The sequence below is a fragment of the Microcaecilia unicolor genome, chromosome 13 (genome assembly GCF_901765095.1).
Source record: "Microcaecilia unicolor chromosome 13, aMicUni1.1, whole genome shotgun sequence".
NCBI classification, from domain to species: Eukaryota; Metazoa; Chordata; class Amphibia; order Gymnophiona; family Siphonopidae; genus Microcaecilia; species Microcaecilia unicolor.
Genome location: NC_044043.1, coordinates 46,319,460 through 46,344,854, shown reverse-complemented (window position 1 = coordinate 46,344,854; position 25,395 = coordinate 46,319,460). Strand labels below are relative to the sequence as shown.

General features: G+C 43.4%; 1 protein-coding gene across 1 annotated transcript in view; it reads right to left on the bottom strand.

Moving 5' to 3' along the window:
• The window catches only part of CA4 (carbonic anhydrase 4), a 39,249-nt gene extending 15,639 nt beyond the window's left edge, over positions 1–23,610 (bottom strand). The window contains exons 1-3 of the mRNA XM_030186011.1: positions 23,484–23,610; positions 7,037–7,084; positions 6,275–6,439 (exon numbers count right to left, since the gene is read on the bottom strand). Of these exons, the coding sequence (XP_030041871.1) occupies positions 6,275–6,439; positions 7,037–7,084; positions 23,484–23,544 (274 nt within the window). The 5' untranslated portion in view covers positions 23,545–23,610. The remainder of the gene's footprint in view (positions 1–6,274; positions 6,440–7,036; positions 7,085–23,483) is intronic.
• Positions 23,611–25,395: the final 1,785 nt, after the last annotated feature.

Sequence of the window (25,395 nt, the reverse complement as noted above, 5' to 3'; positions counted from 1 at the left end):
GTTTTTAGCACACACTAATGGTAAGCATTTGCTAAACACTAGAGACACCCCATAGGAATATATGGACATTTCTAGCGTTTAGCGCATGCTTATTTTTAGCATGTGCTAAAAATGCTAGCGAGCCTTTGTAAAAGGACCCCTGTGTTTTGCATCCTTTATAGAATTGCCCCCATATGTCTAGATCAGGGTTTCTCAACCCAGCCCTCAGGACACACCCAGCCAATCATATTCTTGGGATAATGAATATGCATGAAACTACCTCCATTCTATGTGGATTTACCTCATGCCTATCCTGAAAACCTGGCTGGCTGGGTGTGTCCTGAGGACTGGGTTGAGAACCCCTGGTCCAGATTGACTTTCTGAGCCCAGCACATCTAGAGTAATTAGGGAGAAGTGAAACGCTTACAAAAATGCCAGATTCAACTCAGAAGAATTAATTTACTTAATGGAGAATCTTTCATTCATGCTAACGAGCTCAGAATCTTCCTATACTCATTCACAGCAGATTAGAGTAGATTTAACTAGTAGGCAAACTAGACAGTGGTCTAGGGTACATTTTCCATGGTAGGAGTATAGGCTAGTCAGGGGTGTTAATCAAATTTACATTTATTCTTATAGAATTTGGGGGAATGTGCGTTCGTTTAGGCATGGGTATTTACACCAGGTGTTCAGTGGCGTAAATGGCTGCGGCTAAGTATACGTGCATTCCCCCAGCCTATGAGTAATTCTATAAACCATGTCTTACTGTAGACGCGGTTTATAGAATAGCGCTACATGCGATATTCCAATGTGCCTACATTTTGGACATCATATACAGAATCCAGCCCTTAATGAGTAAATGGATTTTGGAAATTGCTTTCAAATATTACATACAAAGCATAGTTTAATATTTAAAAGTGTGATGAGAATCTATGTGATTTTAGAGAATTGCTCTGGGATGGATACTGTTAGGATGTTATCAAAATCTCAAGGGAGGACTTGGAGGTGTAAGAGATACTTGCTGGGGTGCTGCAAGGCTAGCGGGTTGGCCTATAGCACCTATTACCCCTCTACCAGCCCTCAGTGGAATACACATGAACTAAGCCCAGAGAAGTGTATGGGCTATACAATTCCACCATATAAGGCAATGGATTTCCATAATGTAAGCTGAGTGGGACCTTTTCCTTTTCTTCTAGACTTTTCTCTGGAAAGCCACTTACAGCAATAAAAGTATTATTCAAAGATGATGACTTTATCTTGAACACCTGCATCTCTTCCTCCAACCTCATCATAATAGGATATATTAACCTACACCTGGAAGATCTCACCACAACAAATACCCAAGACTGTAGAGAGTTCTTACAACTATGGGATCTACAAGGACAAAATACGCAACCAACACACGAAAAAGGACACACATTAGACCTCATAACATACAAATATGACCACGACGCAAACGTTATACTAACACACACAAAATGGTCACCTACACTGTGGTCAGACAATTACAAAGCACATATAACCCTCCAATGGAGAACGAAAGACTTACCTAACAAACAAATACGAAAAACCTACACCACAAGAGGAAAAATAGATCCGGTTAAATTCTGGCAACAGATCTACAACGACGGTTGGACAACAAAAACAGACACAACTCAATTTCTCTCAAATTGGGACAACAGATGTAAATTAACACTAAACATCATTGCCCCAATCCAAACCAGCACAGAAAGAACTCAATACCATGGTTCAACGAAGAACTGAAAAAACTCAAAACACAAGTTAGGAAACTAGAACGAGCTTGGAACAAAAAGAAAGACAATCCCACACTTAACGACTGGAAGCAACTCCGAAGGAAATACAAATATACCATAAGACAAACCAAAAGACAATACTACAAAACTGAAATTGGACCAAACTACAAAGACACACACAAACTCTTCCAACTTGTAAATAAATTATTAGACACCACTCCAGTCACCAACAACAGCAAAGACATACCGGCAGCTAACTGCGACTTAAAATACCTGTCAGCCACACTGAATACAGCACACTCCTGGACTGCCTAGACCCAGATCCTGGAATATATCCAGCAGACAGAATCTGGACGGAATTCACAATAATACCGGAAGATCTTATCTCACAAACGCTTAAAAGATTCGCCAAATCTCACTGCAAACTAGATATATGCCCAAACAACCTCATGAAATCGGCCCCTCAACAATTTATAAAAGACCTAACAAACCACATAAACTATATGCTGAACTTGTTTAGATAGTCTGTAAATTGTTTGGTCACTATCAAGCTCATTTTCAAAGCACTTAGCCTCCCAAAGTTCCATAGAAACCTATGGAACTTAGCCTCCCAAAGTGCTTTGAAAATATGCCTCCATGCCTTCTGTTATTTTGGTAATTAAGGGGATGGATGCTACTGGTCTATAGTTCGTTAGTTCATTTGCATTTTTCTTTGCATCCTTGGGTATAGGGGTGAGTAAAATGTTACCTTTTTCCCTTGGGAAGAGGTTTTGGCCTCTGAAAGCTAAATGGTATTATTTTATATATTTGTTTTATTTCTATTTGTTAATTTGTAAAGTGGTGATTGGTATTTGTTAGTTTTTTTTTTCAAATTTACATCTGCAGTCTATATATTTTGCACAGTACTAGGGGACATTTTCTGTTTCTGTGGTGTTGCATTGTATGCAGAGTCTGGCATCTTGGGGATTCAGTTTAATTTTTGTCTAAATAGAAAATTTATGATTACTTATTCTATAGTGGATTAGGATATATCTATGTTTGTGAAAAAGACATGGCTTTCGGTTGGCATTGACTGTGCAGGATCTACGATCTGTACTATTCTGTCTGGTTTCGTTTTACAATAGGTGAATTGATGTTCTAGTGCTCACTGTAGTGTTTAAGATGCTTTCCTTTTCCTTGTGTGACTTGTAGAAATTACTGCTTATGGTATGCTAGAATTGCTCTATAGGTCCTGAGTGTTTTGTATTCTCGGTATGCCTAGTACTGGATTTTGGAGGGGGGTGTTAAAAAGTGACCAGCCCCGGGTGTCAACTACCCTAGGTACGCCACTGCTTATAAGGTTTGTATTTAATTGTTTAGCATTTAGCAGAAATGAATAGAAGACTCTGTTGAGCACTGCTTCCCAAGCCTCCCACTGTAAGTTGTGAAATTAGCCACAACAACTGGGAAATCGTGGACTCTGAATTCCTTTAACCTGCCATGTTGGAGTTGTGTTATCATGGGTGCCAATAAATATTGGTTCCTAGAATTTTTGATAAATGAAGTTGATTCTCAAGCATAGTGTTATCATGGACATGGGATCCAATTGGCTCACAGTGTGGATTTAATGCCACCAATGACATCATTACCAATATAGACCAATCCAAACCATTGTGCACCATGCCAGCTGTAACACTCAGCCATGGCACTGCCTCTCAGGAGAAATGGGAAGTTCAATCTGCTCTATTAAAAAATAAAAATCAACTTCAAACCTGATTTTTCAGATTTTAAGCAGCAGGAAGACATTGATTTGCCAAAATGAACACTTGAAAAATATCATCATAATATATGAGTAGAATTTTCTTTTATGTTGGATAATACTTTGGTTCCATTGAGCGGCAATTACTGCAGGAAGTGATTTTTCCACCATAGTGTTCTTCCTGTCTTACCCATGAGCAAATAAACCAGAAAATTTCTTTCTTCAAGAGTTTGCCTCTAGAAGGTAAACTTTGCTTCAAGATGTTTATTTTGAAGTATCTATTTTAGTCTTCTATTGTCCGTTGAGACTGAGATAATGAAGCTATTCTGAGGGTCACAAACAGTTCAGTATCGAAAGGAAAATGTTCATGTTAGTGATAATCATAACTGTATACAAGTTAAGTGGCCAGTACAGCCAGAAGGAAACCTGTTTTGGCCAATGAGCAAAGCACACCCTATTTATGCAAATACTCAAAGGACCATGGGATTTAAGCTAGGTAGACCAGCATCTCAAGCTGAGGGACCCAGGAAAATCATAGTAACATAGTAACATAGTAGATGATGGCAGAAAAAGACCTACACAGTCCATCCAGTCTGCCCAACAAGATAAACTCATATGTGCTACTTTTTGTGTATACCCTACCCTGATTTGTACCTGTCCTCTTCAGGGCACAGACCGTATAAGTCTGCCCAGCACTATCCCCGCCTCCCAACCACCAGCCCCGCCTCCTACCACCGGCTCTGGCACAGACCGTATAAGTCTGCCCAGCACTAGCCCCGCCTCCCATCCACCAGCCCCGCCTCCCACCACCGGCTCTGGCACAGACTGTATAAGTCTGCCCAGCACTATCTCCGCCTCCAAACCACCAGTCCCGCCTCCTACCACCAGCTCTGGCACAGACCGTATAAGTCTGCCTAGCACTATCCCCGCCTCCCAACCACCAGCCCCGCCTCCCACCACCGGCTCTGCCACCCAATCTCGGCTAAAATCAGTTGCCAAAGGCACACTATCAAACTTTTATTTCTCAATAGTAGACGTATGACTGTCTTCCAATAACATTGTGAAATTGTACTTTCACCTTGAAAGTAATAACAAAATGATGCCAACAAAATCCTTCCCCCCTCACCCATTATTGGAACAATCTATTAATGTACAGTTGATGACATGCTATTTCATGTTCTTGCTCTAGTCCAGTGGTTCCCCAGCCAGTCAGATTGGCAGAATATCCACAATGAATATTCATGAGAAAGATTTGCATGCAGTGGAAGAGTGCATGCAAATCTCTCTTAATATTCATTGTGGATATCCTAAAACCCTGACTGGCTGGAGTGCCTCAAGTACCAGATTTGTGAACCAGTGCTCTAGTCTTCCTACTCTTGAACCAAATAATTATGTCATAATAATCCAGGTCTATGGTATTCATTACCATTCCTCGAGGGCTGCCAACAGGCCAGGTTTTCAGGTTATCCCTAATGAATCTGCATGAGGTATTTACATACAATGAAGGTAGTAGGAATGCAAATCTCTTATGCATATTTGTTAGACATATCCTGAAAACTACTACTACTTATCATTTCTATAGCACTACTAGATGTACGCAGCTCTGTACACTGGATATGAATGGACAGTCCCTGCTCGATAGAGCTACAATCTAATTAGGACAAACAGGACAAATAAGGGATAAGGGAATTACTAAGGTGGAAATGATAAAACATTGGTACTGAATAAGTGAGTAAGGATTAGGAGTTAAAAGCAGCGTCAAAAAGGTGGACTTTTAGCCTAGATTTGAAGATGGCCAGAGATGGAACTTGATGGACCGGCTCAGGAAGTCTATTCCAGGCATATGGTGCAGCAAGATAAAAGGAACGGAGTCTGGAGTTAGCAGTGGAGGAGAAGGGTGCAGATAAGAGCAGTGGCGTAGCGAGGGCGGCTGACACCCGGGGCGGGTTGCCACTGCGCACCCCCCCCCCTGGTGAGGCACAGTGCACCCCCCCTTCGGCGTGCATTCTTACCACTGGCACTCTGCCCCAAGTGCACGTCGTCGCTGGGAGCTGCGTCGGCTCCGCTGGTTCCCTGCTCTCTCTGCCCCGGAACAGGAAGTAACCTGTTCTGGGGCAGAGAGAGCAGGGAACCAGCAGAGCCGACACCCCCCTAGCGGCGTGCACCTGGACCGGACCGTCCCACCGCCCCCCCTTCCTACGCCACTGGATAAGAGAGATTTACCCAGTGAATGGAGTTCCCGGGGAGGAGTGTAGGGAGAGATAAGAGTGGAGAGGTTTTGAGGACCCATTGGTGGCCCTCCAGAACGAGCGACTACCACTGATCTAGATGCTTGACCATTGTGAAAGTGTATTAAATCCCTCATTGGTATGTGGCATGATGTTTCCTGTCTTTCTTGTGTGTAACACTGCTGCAATACACACCTCTACCAATACATTAAACCAGTGATTATCACTATGTCCTGCTGGAGCTGCAGACATTCGGGTTTCAGGTTATCCCCAGTGAATATACATGGAATACATTCGCAGGTCCTGCCCTCATTACATTCAAATGTATCTCATGCATATTGATGGATAACCTGGCTGGCTGGTTTTCCTGCTGGCCAGATTGAGAACCATTCCATTGGCCACATGTTGTGCCACTGAGAGCAAACTAGATAACCACGTAATGTAACTGAAGGACATGTCTGTGGATTTTGCTTTCACAGGTCTGAGTCAAGGAAATGTTTCCAAGTTATAGACTGGAGAATCTGCAAAGGGTTGGGCTTCACCAGATTGGGCTGAAATAGAAATTCTCCTCTTACCTGAGTGCCCATCATTTGTCAAATTCCATAAATATGGGGTTTCGTACCCATGGAACTGGAATGGAATTAGTTGATCATCATAGATTGCAGTCTTGGTGTCAATGTCGATAGGGGATTGTTTAGTTCCATCACATTGTGTGTTAACCTTTTTCCAATCGTCGGGTCCTGGTTGAGAATAATAAATCAAAACAATATGTAATTGAGTGTTACCAAAGTCAAATTACAGATTATGATCTAAGAGCAGAGACACACTGGTATCCCATGAGGCACTAATTGATTCAGTGCACTGGCAGACCATAAAATTAAGAGCCCCCAAGCAAAATATCAGAAAGGATCCCCAGAGCATGGAGATCTGCCTCAGGAGATATGGCTATAAGAGGTTGCCTCCTACCCAGGCCCCTCTCTACCACAAAGATGCTTGGGTGGAATTTACACCTGATCCAGTGCTTCAGTGTTGCTAAACTCTCTTGGGGGTATATTAGACTGCACTGTGTCAAATGCATACTGAAATTAAATATGCCACTTTGTATCATTTCACAGCAAATAAAAACAAACAAAAACCCCCCCCTTTAAAATCATGAAAAATGCTTTTGCAAAGACTTTTTCCTAAACATCTCTTCATGTAAGGGGGGGGGGGGGAGGCGGGAAGATATGCCTTTTTTTTAGCTGCCTGTAACTAAGGTTTTTAATATGGTATTTTAGTGTGCAAGAGAGACTTGGTATAGAAATATGGGAGCAAATAAATAATTTGGAATAACTTACCTAAACAGTTGGCTGAGCTTCCTGTTTGAGAATTATAACACCAAGATGCTGAAAAGAGAAAGACAAGAAGCTTTTTGCAGGCATGTCTGATTTGTTTTCTAAAGATTACATTTGTTACTGCATGTACTATAGAGATATCAGTGGGATCCAGGCCAAGTTTTATTCCATTTTGCCTAAGAAATTATTGCTTCAATGTTTCCACCAAAAGCAAGACTACAGGTCCATAGATATAATGGAGTAAAACCAGGATTGGCTTGGCTTGTTCAGATCACAAGGAACCAGTTAGCAAGCTTAGAGTAGAGTGACGTTCTTTTGCTGGGGCTTGTTGTTTTCCTCTAGAGCAGGGGTTCTCAACCCAATCCTCAGGACACACGTAGCCAGTCAAGTTTTCAGGATACCCACACTGAATATGCATGAGGTAGATTTGCATGCCGTGGAGGCAGTGCATGCAAATTTATCTCATGCATATGCATTATGGACATCTTGAAAACCAGACTGGTTTGGTGTGTTCCAAAGACTGGGTTGAGAACCTCTGCTCTAGTCCCATAGATAGCGGAATAGGGTGGGCCATGGAGACCATGGCATTACCAATTTTTGGCCTCACATAGTATCAGCAATGAAGGAAACGGGTAGCAACTGCCCTATGAAAATTGCAAACGTTCCAGAACACGGCCATCAGATTTCTTACTCTCGCGTGTAGGTTTGTAGACACTTTTCCTATATCCCAGTTGAATATAGAATAAAATTCAGGATCCTCCTTTTGGCTTTTAAAGCTTTCCATTTTGCCCCCCCCCCCCCTTATTTATCCACACTTACTGTCCCTTACTCTCCAGCTCATGTTTTACAGTCTTTAAATGACCATCGTGTGTTCCTCCTACACCAGCTCATTTGGTATCAACTAGGCACGTTACTTTTTATTTCACAGCCCCAGCATTATGGAACTCTCTCCCTATAGCTATCCGCAATGAATCATCACTCAAGAATTTTAAATCTGCGGTGAAAACACGGCTCTTTCAGAAGTCCTTTGGTACTTGATGAGTGGGTGTCTTCTTGTCATCCTGAAAAGAGGCGTATAGTCTGTCCTGGTAATTTAGGGGTCCTTTTACTAAGGTGCACTATCTGATTTAGCACATGCTAATTTATTTAGATTTTGCTCACACCTTTTTCAGTAGTAGCTCAAGGTGAGTTACATTCAGACACATTGGGTATTTCCCTGTCCCTGGAGGGCTCACAATCTAGTTTTGTACCTGAGGTAATGGAGGGTTAAGTGACTTGCCCAAGATCACAAGGAGCAGCAGTGGGATTTGATGCTGGCACCTCTGGATGTCAAGACTGATACTCTAACCACTAGGCTACTCCTCCATTCCACTAATGATTAGTATGAGCTAAGTAATAAGACGCCCATAGGAATATAATGGGCATCTTATCATTTAGCACACGTTACTCATTAGCATGCGCTAAATCCATTAGTGCACCTTAGTAAAAGGACCCCATAATATTATTTGTGGAATTTCTTTCCTTTTATGTGTTTTAGCCTATAAACCGCATTGCCCTGTCCAAGAGTTAAATGTGGTATAGTAAGTCAACCCTAAATAAATAAATAAGGAGAAAGCTTGGTTTATTTGGTCTTCCTAAGCAAAAAGGCATTCCACTGTCCCTGTCTGGTCCTGTATTCTGCAATGGGAATGGAAGGCCAGATGTGCAGAACATCTGATTGTTATTCCATTATGAATGAAAAGAACCTTTTCAAAGAATGCATTTACCCCACACTGAAAGACAAGTTGTGATAAGAAACTGAAATGTCAAAGCAATGGGGGGTCCTGCAGTGAGCACTTTATGTACCAAATGAAAAAAAAATCTATTTACTGAACTACTGAATTCTCTTATATAACCATGACAGCACTAAAGGAATTTGGTCTGTACTAAGGTTACCTGGCTGACTGTTAGTCCTTTTCTGCTCCCCTGGTACAGCTTGGATATTAACTCCCATGATCTGCCCTATGAGATCAGCTAAAGCTTTTGTAATGTACCCATTACTGATTTAACAAGAAGTTTGGGTGGGGGGTGGAGGTCAGTACGAAGACCGGAGGGACAAAGAATTCTGAAGTTGTGCAAGATGGACTGATAAACTTTGCCTTCCAATGTTTGACTTCCTAACTTGGAAACATCAAAGCACTGATTTATGATCTCTCATTAATAAAATGTCACTGTTATTGTTAGATAATCTGGATAGGTGCTTTGTCTTATGAAAGCAGAAACTGTACTGTCCCTATCTCTGCTGTTCATAAGGGGACTGCAGAATCAGAGTCTATTTCACTTAAAGTACATAAACAAATGTCAGTCTAAATAAAAAATCATTCCCTGGGGTAGAATTGCTCTAGCTGGTTATCTTTGGGGGTTACCAACTAGACTCTATCTTTAGAAAATTTACTCCACTTCTATATACGGCACCTAAAAAGTCAGTGCCAAAAAACACGCTTAGCGCTGTTCTATAAACCTTGCTTAAAGTTAGGTGCAGTTTACAGAAAATACCTAGTGCCCATCCCTGCAACTAAAGCTGCGGCCATTTACACCTACTAAAACCTGGTGTAAATGTTCTCACACCTAACTTAAGCATGGGTCGGATGTATTCTATTCTATAACTCTGCGCATAAGTTTTAGGAACACCCATGACCCGCCCATGTGCCTCCCATAGCCACACCCTCTTTTGAGATCTGTACCATAGAACTTACACTCACCATTTTATAGAATACACTTAGCAAGTTATGCATGTAAATTCTAATTAGTGCCAATTAGTGCTGATAATTGCTTGTTAGTAGTCAATTAGCATTGATTGGCTTGTTAATCAATTAAGTTGTGTGCAATTTGGCTCCGTGGCCAAAATTGAGCATGCTACTTTAGTCACCATATATACAATCTGGGGGATTGTGGCTACCTCACTGCAAGCCCTCGTTTTGCTGCATAAACAAATAGACATTCCCAAAGTAATGTTTGGAGGAACAAAACTATGTATATATGTTGGGAAATCTTGAGCTGTGAACTGGAGGAGGCCTTCCTGCCCATCTTTCACACAAAGCACACAGGCAAGCAGTCTGCAAAATCCAGAACAGCAGAAAAGAAAAGCCAAACCCACATGGTAAAATAAAACACAATGTATTCAACGCAGATATATAAAATCAGCATATAACTTTCCTCTAACCACCCACCATGGCCATATTTCACCCTCTCAAGGGCTGTGTCAGGGGCTTAACAGGCTGTGTGTCACTGCACTAAGCAAACAGGGAAAACATTGGACTGTTCCTGCTGGTTTCATGTTAAGGCCAGTGGCGTAGCCAGACTGCCAATTTTGGATGGGCCTGAACCCAAAGTGGGTGGGCACAAAATTTTCTCTCTACCCCCCTCCCCCAGCAAAATTTAGTCACGCTAATCAGATGCATTTGTCACACAGGGTAAAGTGCTGCTTTTCAGTGCATCAGATTTCAGAAAATTTATTTAATAGCCTAACACCCTTTTCAGTGAGCTTTCAGAGGCCAAAACCTCCTGCCTCAGGTCAGTATAATGCTGTTATGGTATCCTCGCCTGACCTAAGGAAGGAAGTATTGGTCTCTGAAACTTCATTAACACAGGTACCATATTACTTTATCCTAAATTAAAAATAAAATTATTTTCTTTACCTTTCTTGTATGGCCATTTACTTTTTCTCATTGTGTCGCTCCCAGTCTCTAGATTCTGCTTTCCTTCGTTTTCGCTTAACTCTTCTGCCACGGTTTCCTGGCCATTTCTCATTTTTCTCTCCTTTTTCTTTGCTTTCTTCAATATTTTTCTGCCTCTCTCTCTCTGTCCTGATTTAATTCATTCTTACTATCCATTCTTTAATTTCCTTCATCTACTTATGGCTTTTCATCTTTTTCTCACCCTTGTTCTCCCCATGCCCCTTCCTCTTATTCTCCAATCTTTCACTACTCTCCTTTTCCATCCAGCAGCTCTCTTCTTTCTCTCCCCATCCTTCCAGTCTCCCCTCTCTCTCCCCATCCTTCCAGTAGTCTCCCCTCTTTCTTTCTGCATCCTTCCGTCCAGTGTCACCTCTTTCTCCCTACCCTTTCATCCAGCGTCTTCCCTCTTTCTCTCCCCATCCTTCCATCCATCTATCCTCTCTCCTGATCCTTCCATCTAATGTCTCTCTCCCTCTTTCTAACCAGTGTCTCTGTATCACTCTACCCTTTTCTGTTCAGTGTCCCTTCTCTATCCACATCCTTCCAGTCTCTCACCTTTCTCTCTGCATCCTTCCAGTCTCTCCCCTTTCTCTCCCCATCCTTCCATCCAGTCTCTCTCCCCATCCATCCGTTTTCCCTCTCTCTCCCCATCCTTCCATCTGTTTTCTATCTTTTCTCCCCATCCTTCCATATTTCCCTCTTTCTCCCCATCCTTCCATGTTTTCCCTCATTCTCTGCCAGCCTTCCGTTTTCCCTCTTTTCTCCCCATCCTTCCATGTTTTCCCTCTTTCTCCCCATCCTTCCATGTTTTCTCTTTTCTCCCCATCCTTCCATATTTTCCCTCATTCTCTGCCATCCTTCCATCTGTTTTCCCTCTTTCTCCCCATCCTTCCATGTTTTCCCTCATTCTCCCCATCCTTCCATGTTTTCCTCTTTCTCCCCATCCTTCCATGTTTTCCCTCATTCTCTGCCATCCTTCCATCTGTTTTCCCTCTTTTCTCCCCATCCTTCCATGTTTTCCCTCTTTCTCCCCATCCTTCCATCCGTTTTCTCTCTTTCTCTCCCCATCCTTCCATCTGTTTTCTATCTTTTCTCCCCATCCTTCCATGTTTTCCCTCTTTCTCCCCATCCTTCCATGTTTTCCCTCATTCTCTGCCATCCTTCCGTTTTCCCTCTTTTCTCCCCATCCTTCCATGTTTTCCCTCTTTCTCCCCATCCTTCCATGTTTTCCCTCTTTCTCCCTCCTTCCATGTTTTCCCTCATTCTCTGCCATCCTTCCATCTGTTTTCCCTCTTTCTCCCCATCCTTCCATGTTTTCCCTCATTCTCCCCATCCTTCCATGTTTCCCTCTCTCCCCATCCTTCCATGTTTTCCCTCATTCTCTGCCATCCTTCCATCTGTTTTCCCTCTTTTCTCCCCATCCTTCCATGTTTTCCCTCTTTCTCCCCATCCTTCGATCTGTTTTCCCTCTTTTTCTCCCCATCCTTCCATGTTTTCCCTCTTTTCTTCGACGAGGCCCGCCCTGCATGCCAGCGCCAGCCCCAGCTCCAGCTCCCATTGCCGGCCACTGCTGCTTTTCCTGTTGAGCAGCAGGGCCGGCGCTACAAAAAGAAGAAGCGCTAACGGCGCTAAGGACCGTAGGATGAGAAATGTTTAAAAAAAAAAAAAGCGCGGCACCGGCAGGCACTGTCTCAGCAGCCTTGAGGCATTGGCTGCTGAGGCATTGGCTGCTGGCTCGCAGGCTCCTCCCGCAGACGGGAGGAGTCTGCGAGCCAGCAGCCAATGCCTCAGCAGCCAATGCCTCAAGGCTGCCGAGACAGTGCCTGCCGGTGCTGCGCTTTTTTTTTTTTAAACATTTCTCGTCCTTAGTGCCGTTAGCGCTTCTTCTTTTTGTAGCGCTGGCCCTGCTGCTCAACAGGAAAAGCAGCAGTGGCCGGCAATGGGTGCTGGGGCTGGCGCTGGGCAGGCCTGGGCTGAAATTGGGTGGGCCTGGGCCAGCCAGGCCCACCCGTAGCTACGCCCCTGGTTAAGGCCCTGGCTCATATGAGCCAGCTTCATGATTCAGAAGTCTCTCATGACTGACCATGATCAGTGTTTCACAAAAGTCTCTCATCACTGCAGTATCAGGGTCTAATCAACTGGGGTTCTCTTCACCAGCAGAGCAGAGACTTAACCCTCAATTGCCCCTGGTACAAATAAGTACCTGAATATATGTAAACTGCTTTGAATGTAGTTGCAAAAACCTCAGAAAGGCGGTATATCAAGTCCCATTTCTCTTTCCCCATTTGAGATTCTACATGGAATGTTGCTACTATTGAGATTCTGTTGCTACCATTTGAGATTCTACATGGAATGTTGCTACTATTGGAGATTCTAGATGGAATGTTGCTACTATTGAGATTCTGTTGCTACTATTTGAGATTCTACATGGAATGTTGCTATTCCACTAACAACATTCCATGTAGAAGCCTGCCCTTGCAGATCAGCAACGCAGCTGCGCAGGCTTCTGTTTCTGTGAGTCTGACATCCAGACTCACAGAAACAGAAGCCTGCACGATCGCACTGCTGATCTGCAAGGGCAGGCTTTTACATAGAATGTTGCTAGTGGAGGAGTAGCCTAGTTGTTAGTGCAGTGGACTTTGATCCTGGGGAACTGAGTTCAATTCCCTCTGCAGCTCCTTGTGACTCTGGGCAAGTCACTTAACCCTCCATTGCCTCTGGTACAAAATAAGTACCTGTATATAATATGTAAACCGCTTTGAACGTAGTTGGAAAAACCACAGAAAGGCGGTATATAAGTCCCATTCCCCCTTTCACCACGCTAGTGCATCCAGCTGCTTATAAAAACATGAAGCTGGCTCATATAAGATGAATGAAGCAGATTCCGATAAGATAAGTGTGCACAAAGGGGGAAAAGAGATTACATCTCTTTGAATTAGGGTTGGCATTTCAAGCATCAAGATTATGGACTATAATTACATCTATTTTCAAATCTCAGTCATTATTTTTAGGAGAATTGCTGGACATGGATGGATGGAGGAGTTGGTGGGAAGAGAGGAGAAATGCTGGACTTGGATGGAGGAGAGAGAATTATTGCTTTATATGGATACAGGGGAGGGAAGAGAGAGGAGAAATGCTGGACATGGATGGAGGGAAGGAGAGAGGAGAAGTGCTGGACATGGATGGAGGGGAGGAAAGAAAAAAAAGAAAAAGATGCACATGGATGGAGATGAGGGAAAGGGAAGAAAGGAGACAACTGTACATGGATGGAGAAAATAGGCAAAAGCTGCATCCACGTTATACCTCCTCCAGTCAATTCCACGGAGGAGGACCAGCTTTTACTTATGGATGTAGGGCAAGAAATGAAGAAGAAAGGAGGAAAGTAAAGAAATAAATGGAAAGGAAGCCCTGGAAACGGAGTTAAGAGACCAGATAGAGAGCAGCAGAATCAGAGACTGGGACCAAAATGGATAGAAAAACGAAGTCACCAGACAACAAAGGTAGAAAAAATCATTTTATTTTCATGTTAGTGTTTGGAATATGTCCAATTTGAGAATTTACATCTGCTGTCTTATTTTGCACTGGGTATATTGGAGCTGTAACAGCTTACAGAAATTATTTATAATAGAAAAAAAATCATGTTATTTTCTTCTCTTATACTAGTATAATATTTTCAATGATGTCTGTTTATATGCGCCATGGCTGGTATAAAGGGTGCAGCTAATGTGAGTGTGGCTGGAGCCGAATGTGTGACCCCCGCCCATAATGAGTACTGGCACCTTTTTTCTACAAAAAAAACACACTATTTAATTCAATTACATTGGCTCCCCATCCAATTCCGTTCAGTTTTCAAATTACTCTGTCTCACTCATAAGGCTCTTCATCTAGGCTCCCAACTCCTATCTTTCTTCTTTAACCATCCTCTACACTCCAAACTGTAACCTCCGGATGTTAGATGCCGATTGTCTCACTTTGCCACCACCTTGCATGGCCAAATACAAGGCCACTCATTCCTCAGCTATTTTCTTGCCCCTAAATTGTTGAACGACCTCCCCGCACAAATTTGATCTGAACCTGTCTTCTCTAAATTTAAGTTACTTTTGAAAACTCTTTTATTTTTTTGTTAATCATTGTGACCAGATGCTTTTGCAACAGCAGTATATCAAATACTGAATAAACTGTCAACTATAGTTGTGGTATCATCACTGGTTGAGTGTTGACATAACGCAGTTCTTGAATTAGCGGATAAAGTAGTGTCTTTTAAAAATGCACACTTTTCACCATGACATATGTTGCATTTGGTAGAGCTGAAGTGGCAGTTAAAAAGGTCTGTAAGATGTGGCACCAGATAAACTCCCAGGAGTCCAGGGCCAACTATATGAATGTTATGCTAACAGGAAATTTGTATTAAAAGAATTAATACTGCTTTGAAACAGTTGTTTGTGATCTTGTTACGGAGTCTGTCAGCCAGTCCACTAATGAGGTTATTGCTCTGCAGGGTTTTGCTAATGCCTTTTTGGGTAAGGTGGATGCCTTTCATCTGAGGCAGGCCGGAGTAATTTTTGGAAAGTTACTGAATCTCAGATATTGGATGTCATTAAAGGCATGCATGAACCAAAATGTAATTTGGATCAAAGTTTCTAGAGAAAAGCTGAGTAGATATAGCCCTCTATAGATATCAACAATGAATATGCATGAGATAAATTTGCATGTTCTGCCTCATTTGTATAAAAATCTATCTCATACATATTCATAATGGATATCCTGAAAATCTGCTGGGCTTGTCATGAGGACTGGGTTGAGAAATCCTGCTCTGTATTGTCCCTATGTGCCAGGTCAGGTGTTCAGGATTTCTCCAATGAATATGCATGAGATCTATTTGCATACAATGGAGGCAGTGCATGCAAATAGATCTCATTCCTATTCACTGGGGAACTCCTGAAAACCCAACTGGATTGCAGGACTCAAGGACTGAGGTTGTACAACCCTGATAGATAGATAATTTTATGTTGGTGTACCTTTTTCCCCTATATATGTTCTCTTTATTTTTTATACCTTGTTTCTTTTTTCTTATTATAACTTTTATGATTTTTGTTTTATATCTTTTGCTTTTTTGTTGTTGATGCATTGCATATTGGTTATTTTTATCTATAATGTAGTTATTTTTTTAACTGTAAACCACACTGTTATACTTGTGTAGGTTTTGCTATATAAAACACTCAAATAAATTTAACTAAATTTGGAAAAGTGAAATACGAAAGCGCCAAACCCCTAAGAGAAAAACTACACTGGCTCCCACTAAAAGAACGAATTGTGTTCAAAATCTGTACCCTGGTCCATAAAATCATTCACGGTGAGGCCCCAGTATATATGTCAGACCTCATAGACTTACCAACCAGGAACACAAAAAGGTCAGCATGCACATTCCTAAATCTCCACTACCCCAGTTGCAAAGGAGTTAAATATAAATCAACATATGCATCCAGCTTTTCCTACATTAGCACACAACTATGGAATGCACTACCAAATGCAAAACAACGCACGACCTAACAATCTTCTGAAAATTACTAAAATCCAACATATTCAAAAAGGCATACCACAGTGGTCCATCCTCAATACCAGACAACGAAACTCTTCCAGAACTAGACAAACACGAAATCTCTGTACCTGACTGCTTCAGTCACTCTGTCACTAACGAACGTTAACATATACCACCTTATTTCTCACGCCGGAAATAAACTGCTTATCTAATTTACTTTATAATTTACTCTACCACATATTGGACGGTATAGTTTCCCCAGGCTTTTGTTCTACCAGTTATTAATGGCATGACTTTATATATTGGCTGCATCTGCCACAATTAATCATACTATGTGACCAGTTTAAAGAAACTGGGATTGAATCAGGTGAGTATGAGGATTAAGATTTCTGATGATAAAGCTTTATCTATGGGGGGTGCCGCATTATCAGTCGTACTATTTAATATTTATGTATACTGTCCTTGTGAGATTTTACCGAGGAGTATGATGAGTTTTCAGTTTTATGCCGAGTACTATGTATTTTGTGAAGAGTGTCGGTCTTTAAATTGGAAGAAAAGCGTCTGGAGAAAATTATCAGTGGTTGCAGCAATCATTTTGCATTCAATTTAGCTAAGTCTGAGGCTTTGGTAGTAGCTCCGTTGATCTTTTCCCCCTGCTACTGTGTCAGATTGTGGAAAGCTGCTTGAAAAGCAAAAGTCAGACGATCTGGAATATGAAAGGGCGGTCGCCCCTGTTCTCCAAACCATTTTTAGGAATGACAACAGGCAGTGAGTTGTCCTTTCACCCGGGAAGACTTTTTACTGAAAACAAAAAAAAAAGCCAGCAGCTTGGGTTTCAGTGAAATGTATTTGCTTTCACAAGCCAAAAAAAGATTCTGCTGGGATTAATCACGCTGTTATTTTGGTCCAGAGGCAACACGCTTGTCCCCAGAGACAGCAACTGGAAGAAGCCCCTGTCTTCTGGTATTAATTAGATAGTTGTAACAGCACAAACTGTGTTTCCTTGTTGCCACTTTGGCCCCGGGCTTGTGCAGGATTATTTTTAAATCTGAATCTCTGGGGCTTGATATTAAGACCAATACAGCAATAATAGTAATTCATTACACTAGCAATTCTTGTGTAAGGGGTAAAATCCCAGTCGAAGTTTTGCTTTCTTTTTGTTAACTCACAAAAAGAAATTCTTTGCAATGCTGATTTAAATTTAATATTCAGTGTCCATCAAAGTGTTTGTCACTGATAATACTAGTTTGTGTTTTGAACAGATAATGGTTACTAATAGGGGGGGGAGTTAGTTTTCTTTTCATCGGGGGATCGGAGCTTTTTTTTTTTTTTTTTTTAAACAGTTTAACGATTTTAAAGTTTTTCATTTTCTGCCTAGTTGGGGGACTACGGTTGGAAACTTGGGTCAAATTTCACAGGGGCAGAGTAAACCGTGCGCGCCAGGAGGGTTAAAAACTCTAATAGGATCCGAGCACTGAACCGTGGCAAAAATGAAGACAGACGATGTACTATTAACCTTTTAAACAAAACACTTGTATTAATTAATGCTTAGCTTTCCAAAAAGAATTCACCGGCAAAATAGTGTACTTATAAGTGACTGAACACAGACACTTTCTTCATGGTAATCCCCCCCAAGAAATTAAAGTTAGGGTTCAGCCAATATGAAAAGAAATGTATCAAAGCAGCTAAAATGACTGAAGGTAGAGCAGATATCAAATATGCCCAGTTTTGTTCTGAGTGGTTATCTCCCTCTTTCCTGGGGGGAAAATGTACCCGTGGAGCCACAGTGATGGTTTATTTGTGCATCACAAAGAATCCGGAGGGGATGCTAGGAAGGAAATACGTTACTGCAAAGCTGCTTTCCTCAAAGCGCCGGAAATGCCCCCAACAGGTAACATAGATCACTTACATGACTTAATTTTGGCTGTTGGCATGCATTAGGTGAAAACCCTTTGCATAAGTTAGTAAATCGGCCCCATAATGCAAATGATCTTGATTTTAGCTGCAAGTTTTCTGCTGCTACATTAAGGATTGCTCTGTGTTTGAGTTGCCTTTTGTGTTGATTACAATGTATGTAATCATTATTTTGCTTTAAAAAAAAAAAAAAAACAGGTTGACCAATAAAGTTCATTTGATTAAAAAAAACAAACAAACCCTGTGACTTTAGAGGCTGTCTTCTGCTCTATAGTGTGGGCTGGGCTCTTTTCCACACCAGCACAGAGCAAGATTTGTCCCAGGTGACCCACAACCACTGTAGCCTCCTGCTTGGTTTGGAAGTCTGCAGCCCTAGAGTAGCTCAGCCTCCTCCAGTGAGCTGGACAGTGTACCTTCTGGTGATGATGTTGGTCAGCACAGGGAGATTTTTATTCCAGGACCATGTGTAAAATTTTTAGATTATTTTGTGTGAAAAAAAAATTGGTTTTGATTCCAATTACACTGCTCTAGTCATGGAAGGAAAACCTTAACTATGGGGGTCCTTTTACCAAGCTGCAGTAAAAAGGGCCCTGAGCTAGCGGCAGGGGCCATTTTTGCCACACTCTGTGGCCCTTTTTACCATAACGGGTAAAAAGGCCAAAAAATGGCATGGCCATGCAGTAAGATTTCATTTACTACTACTACTACTACTACTTATCATTTCTATAGCGCTACCAGACGTACGTAGCGCTTCACACTTGAACATGGAGAGACAGTCCCCGCTCAATAGAGCTTACAATCTAATTATGACAGACAGGACAAGTAAGGGATAAGGGTTAGGATAGACAGGACATACCAGGGATAGGGGACAGTTGAAAGTTTAGGTTTAGGAGTTAAAAGCAACATCGAAGAGGTGGGTTTTTAGCCTAGATTTGAAGATGGCCAGAGATGAGGCTTGGCGTACCGACTCAGGAAGTTTATTCCAGGCATAAGGTGCAGCAAGATAGAAGGAACGGAGTCTGGAGTTAGCGGTGGAGGAGAAGGGTGCAGATAAGAGAGATTACTCCATAGCCATGCCGGGAGGGGGGCAGCACTTAATACCACCTATTGAGATGGTGTTCAGAGCTCCCGTACTAACCCAGCAGTAACTGGGTAGCACATGGCGTTGCCTGATTACCGCCGCACTGGAAAATGGCTGGCAGTGGTTCCAGATTAGAATGCCGTAAACCTGAATTGGGCTGACTACTACTCTATGAGCTCGTGTGCATCCAGTCCTGGATTTCAGATTAGGCACCAGACACTGTCAAATAACCTCACACACTACAAATATCACGTCAAAATATAGCAGGGACAAGGCCAGGGAGGATTTGTCCCACTAGGTGTCTATCATCGGCTTGATGTCCTGTAGGCACAGGTGCAACATTTCAAATTCACTGGGGGTGCCAAACACTATACAAATTCCCCTCCTTGGGCACAACGAAGAGGCTTACTCAATATTAGGAATGCTCAGCATCCACTGGCACCCACAGAGCTGGCATCAATGCCCTATAGGCACAAACACAGAAGTGTCAACACCATCAGACAGCTGCAGAGTGCAGGAGCCAGGTTACTTGGCATGTAGCTGTTCCCCCAGAGAGAGAGAGAGAGAGAGAGGGGACGGGCTTTGCAAATGCAGCATGTGTGCACTCCTGAAATACTGTGCGTGGTAGGAAAGGGGAGGAAAATGAGGGACTGGATCCTCTTTGGGGGGGGGGGGGACTGAAGTGAGGGTAAGAGGTAGAGATCGATACTACTGAGTGGGGGAGGAAGAAAAAAGAGGGGTGCTTCAGGAGGTGGGGAGAAAAAGAAGGATAGATGCTTTTGGATGGGATATAGAGCGAGAGATAGTAGGCAAGAGATGGGGAGCATAAGGACGACAGATGCTGTAAGGTAAGGGAAAGAGAGGGGAAGTAGACAAGGACTGGAGGGGAGAGGAAAGGGAAGGAGATGCTTCTAGGCAGATGAAGACAAATGAGATGGGGAGATAAAAGGAATGGTGTGCTCTACATTTGTAATAGAAGCTGCAACTATGATTTGTCCTTTCTGGCCCTTTCGGAGTAGCCTAGTGGTTAGTGCAGTGGACTTTGATCCTGGGGAACTGAGTTCAATTCCCACTGCAGCTCCTTGTGACTCTGGGCAAGTCACTTAACCCTCCATTGCCCCTGGTACCTGAATATATGTAAACTGCTTTGAATGTAGTTGCAAAAACCTTAGAAAGGCGGTATATCAAGTCCCATTTCCCTTTCCCTTTCCAGTAAACCTTTCTCTACACCCCACCCCAAACATACATTCAGTCTTTCTAAACTGAGTGTCTATAGGTACCAAAATTTCTAAGGCAGTCCTGCATGCATTAGATCTTTGGGTTCATACCACAGCAAATCTGAGGTTTTATCCTTCCACTGGTGTTCCTTGGTCAGCTGCCACCTGGGGCAGATCACCACTGCACAAACCCCCTGGCTGCAGTGTCCTCCCCCCACCCCACCCCCGGCACATCACCTCCAAGCCCTCCCCCACCATGGGTGCATTCTTCTTGCCTGCTGGGGTGTTGGGAGCAGCCGTGTGGCTGTCGGCTCTGCCGGTTCCCTGCTCCCTCTGCCCTGGAGCAGGAAGTAACAACATAAGGAGCAGGGAACCGGCGGAGCCAACAGCCACACGGCTGCTACCAGCACCCCTCCTGCAGCGTGCATCCGGGGTGAACTGCCCCCACCGCCCTGCCCTCAGTACGCCATTGTATCCTTCAAAAGGGAGGAGGGACTGTTTCTGTGTTCATATTATAAACCACCCTCTATTCCAGAGGAATGGGCCACCTTTACTAGATCTGTCTTTCTTTGGGGTCCTTTTACTACGTTGCACTAAAAAGCAGCCTTCGAGCAGTCTTTCCTGCGCCCTAAGACCATTTTTAGTGCAGCCGGAAAATGGCCGATTTTCCGTTTTCTGAATTAATGGCCACACGCAAATTTTGCCATTAGCATATGGTCATTATAAAAGATTAGTGTATGAGCCCTTCCCACCACCTCTTTTATAGGCAGTAAGGGCTCATGTACCAATCATGCGATAATCAGCGCAAGGGAACACAGACCAGGGGCGAAGGTAGGTGGGGCCACTGGGGCATGGGCCCCCACAGATTTAGTCCTGGCCCTCTCCACTTTTGACCCCCCCCCCCCCCGCTGCTGCTGCCACAAGGTGCCTTTGCTGGTGGGGGTCCCCAACCCCGCCAGCCTTAGTCTTCTTCAGCGCTGGTCTATGGTGCATTCACTCACTTCACTGATCTATGCTATGAGTCCTGACATCAGCACAGATCAGCAAAGTGAGCGAATGCACCGGAGACCGGCGCTGAAGAAGGCTAAGACTGGCAGGGGTTGAGGACTCCCACCAGCAAAGGTACCTTGCGGTGGTGGCGGCAGCGGCGGGGATCAAAAGTGGCAGGGGGTTGACGGCTGGTGGAGGCGGGCTAAAATGTGCCCCCCACCTTGGGCTCTGGACCCGCTTCCCCCCCTGACGCAGACATGCCAAGTGATTTAGAACAGAAATGCCCACTCTCCACCCCAGACACACAACCCTTCAGCAGAAAACAAAAACAGCATGCGATTTGCACATGCACATTGCAAAATCAGCGTGGGATGGCTCAGCATGCCCCATGGTAAGCTCTTTTCAGCCGTGGTAAGCACATGCTAGTGCTTTGTAAAAGCACCTCTTTACGGGTTAAGTACAAAAAACATATTTTTTAAGTTTGCTGGTTCGGAAATTTTGCTGTAGCTGTTATCTAGGAAGCTCTGACAGAAAGGTAAGTCTCAGTTAAAGCTGAAGGCAAGTTCATTGATGCAACTGAGGCATGGAAAAGTTCAAGGAGCACTTATGAGTAAAGAGAAAGATATAGATATCCCTTCCCCACCCCCCACAGTTATCAGAATCTAAAGTGAGCCCAGAGAAAATAAATAACTTGTTCAAGGTCACATCATGAGAGCTAGATAGGAAAAATGAGATGAGAACTCTAGGTCGAGTTTCTAAATCTGTCCTATTGACAGGATAAATCTGCCTGAATTAGAGGCCCAGCATATGTAAAAGTTTTCTCCTGAAACCCAAATTTCTTGTGGATAATAGGACAGATTTGGGCATCATTGAGCCAGATGTAGTTTTGAAAAATGTCTGCTGTATTCTCCTGCTATGTATGCCACTCTAACCACCAGTGTTTCATCTTGAAGTGTGTACTGGCTGGAAATCAGAGAACATAGGTAATGGAATAGGGTTGGCCTGACCAATAGTTCTCCTAACATGGCATCTGCAAGGTGGTGGGTAGTGAGACTGGAGATAGGTTCGTTTGGCCCTTTCAAAAAAGAAAATATTCAAATGGCCCTGCATTATGCACCCCCTCCCCAAGCAAAAGATGTCAGCAGATAAACACCACTTGGCAAGTCTGCCCTGTCACGCCTACTTACTTTTCTGCCACAGACCCATCCTCGTCTGTCATTTTCTCCCTCCCTTGCTCTGTCACTAAGGTCCCCTTGTAATCTGCCCCAAGAGTGCTTGAATTCTGTCATTGTTTTAGGTTGGATCTTCTAAACAGTGGCAGAAGTCAAACATGCTTGCGGCAGGCACTCCATGCAATAAAACTGAGGGGTCCTTTTACTAAGCCGCATAAGTGTCCATGCTCACCCAACGTATGCCAAAAGAGAGTTACCGCCCGACTACCACATGGCTCTTGCGGTAATTTCATTTTTAGCACGCGTCCGAAAAATATTTTTTTATTTTCGGACGCAAGTAATGGACGTGCGCAGCTCATTACCGCCTGAATTCTTTACCACTAGGTCAATGGCTGGCGGTAAGGTCTCAGACCCAAAATGGAACACACAGCAATTTTGATTTTGCCGCACGTCCATTTTCGGCAAAAAAAAAAGAGGCCTTGTTCACAGGTGTGCTGAAAAATGGATTGGCGTGCGCCCAAAACCCGCGCCTACACTACCGCAAGCCATTTTTCAGCCTGCCTTTATAAAAGGACCCCTGAAATACATAAATACTTCACCTCATTCTGCAAAAGCATTTGTCAGTGAACTTCTTCCCCATCACCTTTCCCAATATACATATACAGAGAGAGAGAGAGAGAGAAAGACAGTCATGCAAATCTGTATCATACTTAACAGGAGCATGATAAAATCTGGGGAAATCAGTTCCCTGTAACACCTGAGGACATCCTGAATTTTCACTGATGGCATTCCAGGCATGAGTGGATGGACAGGCAAGTTACCTCCAGTTGCTGTATTGAAGATGTGCAGGCTAAAACAGAGGATCAAGAGAAGCGGTTGCATCCTCTGCTCGATGTAAGACAGTGAAGGAAGCCAGAATCGGTTGGGTTTCTTCAGTCTCTGATTGCATTTGCTGCTCAGAGTTTTTATATAGAAGCAGGTCTTGGCCAGCGCTAAGAAGGAAGGACGAAGCTCAACTCCTCCCCCTCCCCCTCCCCCTCTCCCTCTCCCTCTCCCATTGCTTTACATTTCAAGTTGAATTCCCTTTAATTCGTGACCGGTGGGGGTGTTGGGGGTACAGAGGGAGAGGTCAGATGCACATAAATCGTAGAGTTAATAGTAAGTTTTTTCCCTCCCCCCATTATTATAAATCCTGCAATCACTTTGGTCATGCGTTAGCTCTTTCCTATTTACGATTTTCTCGATTCCTTACCGGCTCTCTGGCAATTCCCACAGCACCAGCTACCAGGGATCCTATAAGCAGAACGCAACTACAGGGGGGATTTTGAAAAGATCACCTTAGCTTCCTAATGGTTTTACTGGTTACACTTATACACTTGATTAGCCAATAACACAATAAATAACCGTGGTTGCAAATAGGCAAAGAAAAAAAGTGGGTTATTAGAAGATGCACATAAACGGAGATAATTCCTGCGGATACTGGAAATAAAACCCGTGGGGGGGGGGGGGACTGAAAACCGCACGAACGACTGCTGTATTGCTATAAAGCCATCTAAGCGCCCAGCTTTGGCACTAAAAGGGCTGAAAATACAAGACGACAAGACGTGCAGATCTTCGCACTGGGCTCCTCATACACTAGATACCGAGGTCGAACCCGTGCCCCGTAGCTGTTTCATTCATCCGGAAGCAGAATTTATCTCGGAAATAAAAATAGATTGCAAAACCCAGTAGGTAAGAGCTGTTATCTATGGTGCGAAAAATCATAAAACTACAATGAAGCAAGCTTCCTCTTGGAGTATATTAGTATATAATGATGAAATGTCCCGATTGCAAATAACCACACTTGTCGTTATGTCCGTGCAAGTTGCTAGAAAATACAGTAGGTCAGCAGAGTCTCTGATATACTACACGACTTGATCTCAGGAACCAAGATACTTATCAATGTGAAGAGGCTCCAGACCGGAACCGATGCCAAGACAGCATGGGCCGACCAGAAGGAACCAAAATAAAAAGTCAGGGTAACTGGATGCTTTTTCCACAGAAAAAAAAAGCATACCCCCCCCCCCCCCCCCCAAGGAGTATGCAGATCGGCAACCCAAGCCCTTAGCAGCTTCTGAATTTTAGGATGAATATCAGCAGTGGGATTCCCTGGAAGTTGCAGATGAAAATGAGGGTCAGTAAACTGTCCATTACAATATCAATTATCATCAACCGGAGAGTCTTAAGATTAACAGCTCCTTGTGACTCTGGGCAAGCCACTTTACCCTCCATTGCCCCAGGTACAAAATAAGTACCTGTATATAATATGTAAACCCCACAGAAAAGCAGCAAATCAAGTCCCAGTTCCCTTTCCCTATTTCAGATTCTATATGGAACGTTGCTACTATTTGAGATTCTACATGGAATGTTAATGTTGCTATTCCACTAGCAATATTCCATGTAAAAGCCTGCCCTTGCAGATCAGCAACGCGGCTGCGCAGGCTTCTGTTTCTGTGAGTCTGACGTCCTACAGGACGTCAGACTCACAGAAACAGAAGCCTGTGCGGCTGCGCAGGCAGGCTTCTACATGGAATGTTGCTAGTGGAGGAGTCGCCTAGTGGTTAGTGTGGTGGACTTTGGTCTTGGGGAAACTGGGTTCAATTCCCACTGCAGGCACAGGCAGCTCCTTGTGACTCTGGGCAAGTCACTTTACCCTCCATTGCCCCAGGTACAAAATAAGTACCTGTATACAAT